Consider the following 11,198-nt stretch of genomic DNA (forward strand, 5'->3'; position numbering starts at 1 on the left):
CATTTTAAAAATAAATATAATAAGATATTAAAGAAAATATTATTCTAACTAAAAGATAGTTTTATGTCTTGTAATTTTTTTTATTGAAATTTTAAATAATAAATTATTATCTTAAAATTGAGTAAATATTAAACTTATAATTTTATAGATTTAATAATTAAAAATAAAAAATTCAGTATTAATCTTCAGTATTATTAACCTTTCAACTTTGTTAAAAATCCGTCAGCCGCAGGGGCAAATTTGTCAGTTAGGAAGCTTCTTTGGTGTTTCCGCCTTATCTGTCCGAGTCTCTTCACTTCGAGTCCTCGTCGTCGCCATTTTCATTTGCGGTTTGGTTTCTTCCAGTCACCTGTTTTCTTTTCTTTTTTCATTTTTTTCCTTCTGAATCTTTTTGTTTTGTTGTGTCTTTTAATCAGACCATTGAGAGAAATACCGCACCGCCAAAGCTGAAATTCCAGAGTATCCATAAACCAAACACTCTTACTGTTCCCAACACTTGTGCTCTCTTACCTTTCCTTTTTCTCACACTTCCCTCCACTTTCCGGTTCGTTCTAATACGCGTACAAGTTGTGTTTGCTTCCGATTATACCCTCCACTGACTTTTCCAATATTAAACTTTCTGTCACTTTCTCATCAATCCTTGTCGGGTTTCAAGTAATTGCCGCATTTTGAGAGAGGGTTGAAATGGATCTACGATTACCACATGATTGTCTCAGCTTGCTTCTATTCTGCGGAGGATTCACGTGAGAGAAAAATCACCTTTACCTTCGCCGTTTCAGCTCAAATTCAGGTACTCTTTTAGGGTTTCCTTGGGTATTTGTTTTCTCAGATTTATTCGCCGTGAATTCTCTGTTTGAACCAGAATTTGAAAGATTGCTTCTGGGTGTTTAAGATTTAGATCTTATTAGTGATAAAATGGCGATGAGACCCGGTTTTGATTCGAGTGCCTAAATATTGAAAGCCCATTTTTACTCCAAAGCTGCTCTGTTCAATCCTGTTGGAAACTCAGTTGGAATTCACTTGAGCTAAAGCTCAAAGTTTGTCCTTTTTTGTTCTTCGTTATAAACCCTTGACTTTATAGTTTTTTATTCTGGTTCCTGCGTTTCCTTTGTTGAGAATCTTGATAATCGTAACAAATGATGGGAGGACAATCTAGCAAAAAGAAAGGCGATGATACGCCACCAACTCGACAATCTAGCGAAAAGAAAGGCGATAATACGCCGCCAATTCAGCTAAAAGTCAACGCAGGTTATCGATATGCAGCTGATCTGAGCTCATACGAGGAAGCCTGTATCATCGACCCGGAGTTACAATCCATTGATGCCAGCATTCATGGCCGCACAAGCCGAGTCATCAACTCGCTTGTTACGGGTGCTGAGGTTCAAGCTTTGTCTTTTGACTCACTCAGAGAAGTTACTGAATGCCTACTTGACATGAATCAAGATATAGTCAAAGTCATTTTAGAATGCAAGAAAGATATTTGGAAAAATGATGAACTGTTCTCCTTAGTGGAGGATTATTTTGAGAGCAGTATCCAGACATTGGACTTCTGTACTGCCCTAGGGAATTGCCTTAAGCGAGCTCGAAACAGCCAGGTAATCATTCAGCTTGCAGTTAAGCAGTTTGAAGAAGAGGTGGGATTGCAAGATGGGGTTCTGGAGACGAGGTTCACGAAAACTTTGGAAGACCTAAACAAATTTAAGGAGGCTGGTAACCCATTTACTGACGAGTTTTTTAAATTGTTTCAGTCAGTATATGTGCAGCAGGTAAAGATGCTGGGAAAATTGCAAGCTCAGAAAAGAAAGCTTGATAAGAAATTAAAGTCTTTAGGGACATGGAGGAAGGTGACGAATGTCTTGTTCGTCGCAGCTTTTGTTTCGGTATTGATTTTCTCAGTGGTGGCAGCTGCTGTTGCTGCACCTCCTGTGGTGACTGCGTTAGCTGGAGCCTTGACAGTTCCAATTGGCACTATGGGGAAATGGTGCAACTATCTTTGGAGACGATATGAGAAAGAGGTTCAGAGGCAGAAGGAGCTGTTAAACTCATTGTACCTTGGCACTTACATCACAGTCAAGGATATGGATAATATTCGGTTGCTTGTCAACAAGTTGGAAATTGAGATTGAGTCCATGTTGCAAAAGGCCGAGTTTGCAAATAGAGAAGACGCAGTGAGGCTTGCAATAGACGAGATCAAGAAGAAGTTGGACGTCTTTATGGAAACCATTGAAGACTTAGGTAGACATGCTGATAAATGCAGCCGTGGTATAAGGAGGGCGAGGACAGTGATTTTGCAGAGAATAATCAGGCATCCTACCCAGTCGACGGCCGATGAAGATTCTGTGGTAATGCTATAGCTGAGATTTACATAAGCTACTACTGATTGTGCATTGAATTAAGGAAATACTCATTGTACTACGTTTATTTGACCAATTATAGAGAAAACTTGTATTATTGATCACCTTTACTCCCTACTTTTTTTTAAAAATGACACCTTTATCATATTTTAAAAATCAATAGTCTGCATCTATCTTGTGTCTCTGATTGTTGCTAAATTTGCTTATGTTGCATTAGATTCTTCTTTTGTTGAAGTAGTGTAAGCTATGGAAATTATGATGAACAATTATTTATTATATGATCATCACTTTAGAATAAAATTATGAATATAACCCAGGAAAAAAAAATAGAAAGTTGAAGGAAAATAATGTAAGTTGGGTATTTTGTGGATTATCTCATTGGTTGGCAGAAATAAAAATTCATCATTGTGTAATTTGAGACATGAGAAGGAGTTGATTCAACTATATCGAAATCATAATTCATATTATACATCAAATAATTAAGGTTAAAAAATTAGATGAAAATATAATAAGCTTAAAAGGAAATGTAATGTAATAGTAATCAAATGCTTATATTGTATGATTCTATTGTGTTTTTAGCACTTTTACAATCTCAACTTTGATATAAAAATTAAATAATATAAATAAAATTAAAATGAGACATTTTATTATAAGACGAAGAGAAAAATATTTACTAAGTTTGTTTTTTTTTTTTAATACACATAATTGCAAAAATTTATACTCGACTTACTTTTAGTAACAAAGAAAATAACCATTAAGGCACTAAAGAAACATCTTTCTACTCAGACCGCCACTAACTGCACTCATTTATTTGCTCAATTGGTTTGAGAAATTTAAATATAAATAAAATTTACTCTTATTAGAGATTAAAATCATCACTCACTATGGGAAATATAATTAACTAAGTAATTTATTTATTATTATTATTATTATTATAATTATAATTAACGGTAAAAAAATCCATCAGAATACTTTTCCCTTTTTTTTTTTTTAATTAAAAATTAATTTTAGTATAATTTAGAATATATTATTCTAATTTCATTCCAAATTATATACAATTTTTTAATTAAATATAAATTTCAAATAAATTACACAAATTTATGAATTTGTTATAGTATTTTATAATATATTATTATAATTTCACATGAAATTGTATCTTAATACAACATGTACCTTCTTTTAATTAAATACAAATTATATAAATTTATGAATTTCTTCTAAAGATAACTTATTCAAAAATTATTATATTATAAAGCATCAAGTTTACAAATTTTTAAGTAAAAACTTTATTAATAAAATTCTTCCAATTTCTCTTTGTGAAATAAAAACAACATTCCCCAACTCAGACTGCTCTCACTCTCTTTCCACGCCGAAACCCGCCATATGCCGCTCTCTCGCTCGTCGTCTGTTTCTCCAATCGAAAATCCATCGAAAGGTCCACTCTCACTCCATATTTTCCCTGTTTTGACTCCAAGCGACCTCTACTATGGTGTATTTTTTGTTCTCTTAGCTGGATATATGACATATGTGGACTATTTATTTAACCTTGAATCTGAGTACTGGTTCAGTGTTGAGATGCATTTGGCTTATGATAGGTTTAACAAAATGTTGATGGTTATGTTAATTTGATTAGTCCTTTACATTGACTTGTCACGCTTTAGTTGATTTTGTCTGTAAAAGTTTACTTGAATCTGTGTTCATCGTGAGATATTAATCTCTGTTTTTGGTTAATTTCCTTTTATGTGTTACTTCACGAACTTCAAACACTAGGGTTTTAACCCCCTAAGGTGCTGATAACAGATTCCTTACCCATCCTTCTTGTGCTTCATAGAGGCTTCTATTCAATTATTTATATTTTGAAATGTTCCTTTTTACACCCTGGCTTTCATTTCTTTTGCTGGAAATTGTTTAACCGGACAGTTTGTCGTTAGGGACAGAGAAGGGATCCTAAAATCAGCACATCAATTCGAGGTTCTAGCCATTGTGGCTGCTCTCACGGTCCTTTTTTTCTTTCCAGTTGTCTTCTGGTCTTTTTTTTCTTCTTATTCTTTTTAAAAGTTGAATCAGTGTTTACTGATGTCCTGGTTTCTGAGGGCAAAATTGATAAATAGTTGAAAACCTATCCAGATTGTTTTCTGTTTTTATTATTCTTCTCGTGGTTTAGTTTTCTTCTTAGGGCCAAGAATCTGTCTGTATTTGAAATAGTTTTTCCTTCATTTAACTCTATTCTGCTGTTGCTTTTGCGTCTACTTTAATAAATCCCCCTCCCTTTCTCGGTTTAATTTGTTTTTACTGTTTCTATGGAAGCCTGGCCTTTTTGTGTTTCCAGTTATCTTTTTGCTTCACAGTTTGGTATTCCATTTATTTTTATGTCTTTAATCAATTATTTTCTTTTGTTATTCTACTCTGCATTTCAAGGTTTTCACATTTTCTTTTCCTGATAACATCTTAAGAATGTCATTTCATCATATTAGCTCAGTTTTCTTTTCATTTCCTCATGTTCTTTGAGAGAAAGTTAGTTTTATGGAACCTTTTTTGTCTTATCATTCCTCTCTTATTTGGGAAGAAAATAATCACATAAAAAAAGAATAAAAGGTTTGGCACATAAGTAAAAATGTTACTTATAATTAGATAGCTGTAAGGAAGCCTTTTAAAGTGTATTGTAGAAAAAGGGGTAAAGTGGGAAGGAAAAGGCTAGAAGTGTCATTTAATCAAATTCCAAGTTGATCACTTGCCACTTGATTGGGGAAGTCTGCTGTTGTAACCACATCCACTTGGTCGGGGATGTTTGACTGTTGTAATTAAACCCACTTGCACCAGGAGGAGGCTCGGGCTGTTGTAACCAACAGGTTCGCCTAACAGACAGGCGCACCTTTCCCAGACCTGGCTTATAAATATTGCCTTTTGTTTGGAAATGTCATTCAGAAAATACTGAAGTTCAAGCAATTGAAATTCTCTCTCTCTCTCTCTCTCTCTCTCTTGACTATCTCTCTTCTTTTTTTTCTTTCTTCGAATCAACTCAAAATCAGAACCATGAGCAAGGTTCCTGACAATAGCCTATACTACAAGATTTGTGCTTCATGCATCCAACCTTATACTATTTTTTCAAATTCAGTTTCTTTTAAATCAGTGCATATTTAGTCGTTATTTCTTCCTTAAAAGATTAGTGGTGATTGAGCCACAATGTCATAGTTGTGAGAGCTCTCCTGCTTGGTAACTCCACTGTGGTCAAACCCAGAATATTTAACATTGTAAAAGGATATGTTTAGAGTTTAATTCTGTATAAGTATTTTCTGTTTACGTTCAAAGTTTTAATCTCTGATTTTATTTAATACGTTCCCTCTTAATTGTCCATTATTTCCACTTGCAGTCTTTGCTTATCTTGTTTTACTAGATGGTCATTGAAACACTTAGATGTATACATTTCCTGATAATTATTTTCTTTTATGATATATTATGTTACCTAGAATAACAAAATTTGATTTTTCTAGGTCTCTTTCTCTCATCAATCCTTGTAAGTCTACCTAGCACCCAGCCTGTGGGCCACGATAACCAAACAGTGTTTTTGTAAATGAATAATCTGTCCTTTTTCACTTACATAAATGCCAAGTTCTCATCGCTTCCATGCAATTCTCGAAAAGTTCATACAAACCTTTACCATATACACACACAATAACCACTCATTTTGCTATTGCAAACATTTCATTAGATCTACACACTCCTGCCAGTACAAGCCCAAAGGACCTGTCAAGCGATTCAGCCAAACTCGAAGAAAACCATCAAACAGAATCCAAGACCAACCTTTGGAACCCAAACAACATTACATGAGAGACACCCTATCAAAAATACACAAAATCCTCAAGTTTAACACTTGGGACTCTGCTCAAGACCAGCTTGAGAAGCTTCCCATAAAATGGGACTCTTATACTGTTAATCAGGTTCTCAAGTCCCACCCTCCAATGCAGAAAGCATGGCTCTTTTTCAACTGGGCCTCACAGCTGAAGGGGTTCAAGCATGACCAGTTCACTTACACGACAATGCTCGATATTTTTGGTGAAGCTGGGAGGATTTCGTCCATGCACTTTGTTTTCGAGAAAATGCAAGAAAAGGGTATAAAAATTGATGCAGTCACCTACACTTCGCTTATGCACTGGGTTTCGAGTTCAGGGGATGTTGATGGAGCGGTGGGATTGTGGAAGGAAATGAAAGCAAATGGGTGCTATCCTACTGTTGTCTCTTACACTGCTTACATAAAGGTTCTGTTCAACCATGGCAGAGTGAAGGAGGCCACAGATGCCTATAAGGAGATGCTTCAATCTGGGATCTCACCTAATTGCCACACCTATACAGTGCTAATGGATTATCTTATTGGCGCTGGTTAGTGTGAGTCTTCCTTGTTCATATATTGTACTTATTTCGTTTGTTGAATTGTCTAAAGTGGAATTTCTAGTTTCAGGTAGTAATAATATCAACTTGGCGAGGTTGAACGATGTTGGTAGTTTTAGCCGTTATTAGTTCGAAAACCCTTTGGTAGATAATATTTTTCCTATCCTGTCCTTGGTTTTTCATCCACAGCCAGATTAGTTGTAGTATTAGTCCGACTGCTGCAGATGCGTTGTTCACTTCTTGAAATAATGTCCAGGCAATCTTGGTCTATTTGGCTTAAATGGCGTTAAAGACAAAGACTGGGCTAAAAAAATGTGTTACATGTCATGAATCTTGACCTCTTGATCTTCCTGTATTTTGTAATCTGTTTCTTCGTTCCACTTTCTTGTATTGGCTGTCTTTGTTAAATATTTCATGATTGGTTACAGGCAAGTGTCAAGAAGCTGTTAAGATTTTCTTCGAAATGCAAAAAGCTGGGGTAAAACCAGATAAAGCTGCCTGCAATATTTTGGTCGAAAAATGCTGTGAAGCAGGGGACAGAAGGACAATGGCCCAAATACTTCAGTATATGAAAGAATGTGGTGTTGCGCTTCGCTACCCTGTATTTATAGAAGCTCTTGAAACTCTAACAGTTTCCGGTGAAAGTGATGATCTAGTCAGAGAAGTCAGTCCTCATATTTTTGTTTATTGTGTCAGTGATGAGGAGGCACTCGAATGTAATAGTGCATGTGATGTTACTTTGGACACGGGGCTTCTGTTGATTCTCTTGAAGAAACAAAATCTGATTGCAGTTGACAATTTACTTGCTGGAATAGTAGATAGGAACATAAAATTGGATTCCCATATTATTTCAACCATCATCGAGGTGAACTGTGATCATTGCAGACCTGTGGGTGCTTTATTGGCATTTGAGTACAGTGTAAAGATGGGCTTAAACCTTGAAAGAAATGCATATCTTGCATTAGTAGGCATTTTGATAAGGTCCAATATGATTTCAAAGGTGGTTGAGATTGTTGAAAAAATGATGAAGGCTGGACACTCTCTGGGGGTGTATCTTGTGGCGCTCCTAATTTATAGATTTGGATGTGCTAGAAAACCTGTTTATGCTGCAAAGATGTTTGATTTATTGTCAGATGATCGGAAAGGCACTGCTGGTTACACTGCTCTAATTGGTGTTTACTTCTCTGCTGGCAATGCTGATAAAGCTCTTAAAATCTACAACAACATGAGAGAGAAAGGGATTCGTCCTTCATTAGGCACATACGATGTTCTAATAGCTGGTCTTCAAAAAAGTGGCAAAGTCCATGAAATAGAATCCTTTCAGAAAGAGAAGAAAAGCCTGCTGGTGGATGCTGATCATTCACAGGATCATGCCTGCGTGGAGGAAAAGATATGTAACCTTTTATTTTCTATCAATATGGCCATATGAGTCAATGTCAGATCATACCTATTTCAGTTTCGATGGGATTCTATTTATGAGATGACTACAAGAAAGTTCGAGTGCTGAGCCTTCGATTCTCCAACTCTTGCTTATCAGGTGAAGAATCTTCTTAAAGTATTATATTTTGAATTATTTTTGAAATAATTTAATATATTCTGAAATCTTAATCTGTTTGGTAGCCATCGGAGTTTTTTTGGCCAAACTTTTCATGGTACTAAAGTGTCAGTATGAGAAAAGCAGTGAGAAGAAACTTTCTACTCTTGTGGAGGTAAATTGATCTCTGGAGATAAAATCTTCTATTATCAACTGGAACTGATTGAAAGGTTCACTTCCTTTTTATGCTTTATGTTGAGGTTATCTTGCAGAATTTGCATTGTACTTCCGTTCTGGTTGGTTAAGATTTGGATGACTATTTTGCACGTGAAGATTTAGACTGTCATTCACTTTTTTTTATATATTAAAGAAAAGATAGTATATTGATCCATGAAGCTGCTTTCTATATAGTCCCTTGTTAGGGAAAAAAACTAGTATCCACATGTAAGTGATTAGTTGTTAAACCTGGCGTTGGTTCTGGCTCGATACTGTTGTTTTAATGTTATGAGAAATTAACCTTGCAATGTGAATTTCAGGATTCTGTCTTATAATGACATTGATGTATGAATATTTGCTAATATTTTGTGATAATCCATTATTTTTTGATAATCCATTAAGAGGAATTTGAATATTTATGAACACATCTTTAATTTTAGTTTCATATCATCATCATCATCACTTTTCATTGATGTAAAGATACAACTGGAGCAGTAACTAATTGATAGTATTTTGTAAACCAGAAATATGCAGGTACAGTCTCAGGGGATTCTAGTGGGAAGAAAAGGAAAGGAGTATGTGGAATTTTAAATTTAAATTTAGAAGAATTTACATCAATACAACTTTCGTACTTTTATCTCAAAAAAATAAATAAATTTAGAGGAACAGGAAGGAAATTTAGATACAAAATTTATTTAGGAAGGAAAGGGTTTCACTTTGAGGAATTGCTGATCTTGTATATTTTGTGATCATGTTCGTTGTGGTGGTAGGAGTTATTATGGTGGCGACTGTTCTCTCCTGCACCCAAAACAAAATAGACCATAAAGCATAACCTCGTGACTACAATGGAGTTTGTAACATTGTTCAGAAAGATTCCAACATGCTCTGGAGCATCAAGCGGGGGTGCACATGAAATAACGTCTCAAGCTAATCTAAGAATTAAACAAACTTAGGAAACTGCATCCGATAAATGGTTCAATTTGGTTTGGTTTCTAACAATTGCAGAAGCTAAATCTCTTTGCCCTCACATAACAAAAATCAGGATAACTCTTCTCTAATCCTGTTTCATTGCCATCTATGAACTACATTATCATTTTTTAGGCTCTAAAGAGTGTTTAGAACATTTAGTCCATAACTTAAGAATAAAAAATGACTTCAACTTATAAGCTAAAACATTAAGTCATAAATATTGATGAATTGAAGGTGATGGGCGATGTGATTAGGCATAGGCCTACAACAAAAAGGAAGAGGTCGGCCAATGTGAGCTGGGGTTGAAAGATGAGACGAGTGAGGAGGGTCGACAAATAAGAGCAGAAGTGGTTGAAATAGTTGAAGAAAATGTTTATAGGCTGGAGAATCTCTGGGGTTATATCTTGTGGTGTCATTCTTAATTTATAGGCTTGGATGTGCTAGTATACCTCTTTGTGCTGCAAAGATTTTTCATTTATTGCTCGATGATCAGGAAACCATTGCTGCCTACATTTCTTTGATCGTGTCTACTTGTCTCTGGGAGATAAAATTTACAAAAACGTGAGAGAGAAAGGGATTCGTCCTTCATTAGGCACAGAAAAATAGTTGGTTTCAAACATAAGTGGTAATGTTCATGAAATATAATTCTTTGAGGAGAAGAAGGGCCTGCAGGCGTTCACAGGATAATGCCTTTATGGAGGAAAAGATATACCACCTTTTATTTTCTAAAGATTCTGGTTATATGACTCGAGTTCAGATTATACTATTCTCATTTCAAATGAGAGTATATAATGCTAAGATACTTTTTAGATTGAAAGCACTTATATGCAACGAGTGCAAGAAACTTGGAGCTGTGACATGATGGATTGGTCTTGTCGGTGATTCTTTTATTTAGTTTTCTTTCACTTATATTGTCTCACTTTAATTTTGTGTTTGAAATGGTTGATTTAATAGGTTTTCTTTGAATGTACACAGATAGGAAGGGTGAAGAATTGCCATGACAATAACATATTATGGGGCATCAAGTCCAGACTTGCAAAGATTGTGGCAGCAATGCTTGCAAGGTATGTGTTTCTGTATTTTAGAAATAAAACTTAATTAGACATGCACAGAAGGACAACCATTGATTTGTTGATGGTGGATGGTTATATATAATATACTAGAGGAATAAGTTGATGGTTTTATACCGAAAGGTAGTGATACAATTGTAATGGTAGGATAGTAGGATTTAATATTTCATGAGAATGTGTTAGACTTTTGGATAGACATATTATATTGTATGTTAAGGTAATATTATATTTTTATTAATAATTTGATAAAAAATTAAGGTTATATTAAACTTTGTAAATTTAGTATTTTATGATGTCTTCCCTTGACTTCTACAGGTTGTAATGTTCACTGAATTGAATTATAAATGTTTTAAGGACATGGATTAAAAAATATCATAAAATGATTAACTTTATATTTGTCATAAAATATGTAACTATAAGATATTCCAATTAATCAGTGCTCTTGATTACCTAATTTTCAATTTTTACTTTTTGGGGGTGCTTTTTTAAAGAATCAATCAACAGTTTTTTTGGCTTATTGGGAAGATTTATTGATCCTTCGAAGTATGAATATAACTTTATAAGGCACTTATTATTTATTTCAAACTTTTAAGTTAAATAAAAAATATACTATACGTTGCTTAACAGCTGTTTAATTAAAAAGCTTTTCGAAAGTATATTAAGAAATAG

At 34.6% G+C, this 11,198-nt stretch overlaps 2 protein-coding genes across 10 annotated transcripts; both read left to right on the plus strand.

The window, feature by feature from the left end:
* Nucleotides 1-314: 314 nt before the first annotated feature.
* Nucleotides 315-2,458, plus strand: LOC110807899 (UPF0496 protein At2g18630-like). The gene is made up of 2 exons (XM_088223221.1): nt 315-329; nt 417-2,458. Exon 2 carries the CDS (start codon nt 1,137-1,139, stop codon nt 2,352-2,354), a length of 1,218 nt encoding a protein of 405 aa, XP_088079347.1. The 5' UTR covers nt 315-329; nt 417-1,136; the 3' UTR covers nt 2,355-2,458.
* A 1,195-nt stretch (nt 2,459-3,653) lies between these two features.
* On the plus strand, nt 3,654-10,798 carry EMB3111 (Tetratricopeptide repeat (TPR)-like superfamily protein). 9 transcript variants are annotated; one of them, XM_088222738.1, is made up of 6 exons: nt 3,654-3,789; nt 5,846-6,731; nt 7,169-8,277; nt 8,361-8,504; nt 9,015-9,065; nt 10,435-10,798. In XM_088222738.1, exons 2-3 carry the CDS (start codon nt 5,957-5,959, stop codon nt 8,167-8,169), a joined length of 1,776 nt encoding a protein of 591 aa, XP_088078864.1. In that variant the 5' UTR covers nt 3,654-3,789; nt 5,846-5,956; the 3' UTR covers nt 8,170-8,277; nt 8,361-8,504; nt 9,015-9,065; nt 10,435-10,798. The 9 variants fall into 9 exon arrangements, with proteins under 9 accessions (XP_088078864.1, XP_088078861.1, XP_088078860.1 ...); XM_088222735.1 differs by having other exon boundaries at nt 8,361-8,449; XM_088222734.1 differs by having other exon boundaries at nt 8,361-9,065.
* The last annotated feature ends 400 nt before the right edge of the window (nt 10,799-11,198 follow it).

This window comes from Carica papaya, chromosome 6 (assembly GCF_054855325.1).
Source record: "Carica papaya isolate Zhongbai chromosome 6, ASM5485532v1, whole genome shotgun sequence".
NCBI lineage: Eukaryota > Viridiplantae > Streptophyta > Magnoliopsida > Brassicales > Caricaceae > Carica > Carica papaya.

Excerpts from the sequence above, each read along its gene's own strand:
- LOC110807899 (XM_088223221.1), top strand. The coding sequence starts at position 1,137 with ATGATGGGAGGACAATCTAGCAAAAAGAAAGGCGATGATACGCCACCA.
- EMB3111 (XM_088222732.1), top strand. The coding sequence starts at position 5,957 with ATGCCAAGTTCTCATCGCTTCCATGCAATTCTCGAAAAGTTCATACAA. Across the intron at positions 6,732-7,168 it reads GGATTATCTTATTGGCGCTG|GCAAGTGTCAAGAAGCTGTT; the intron begins GTTAGTGTGAGT and ends GATTGGTTACAG.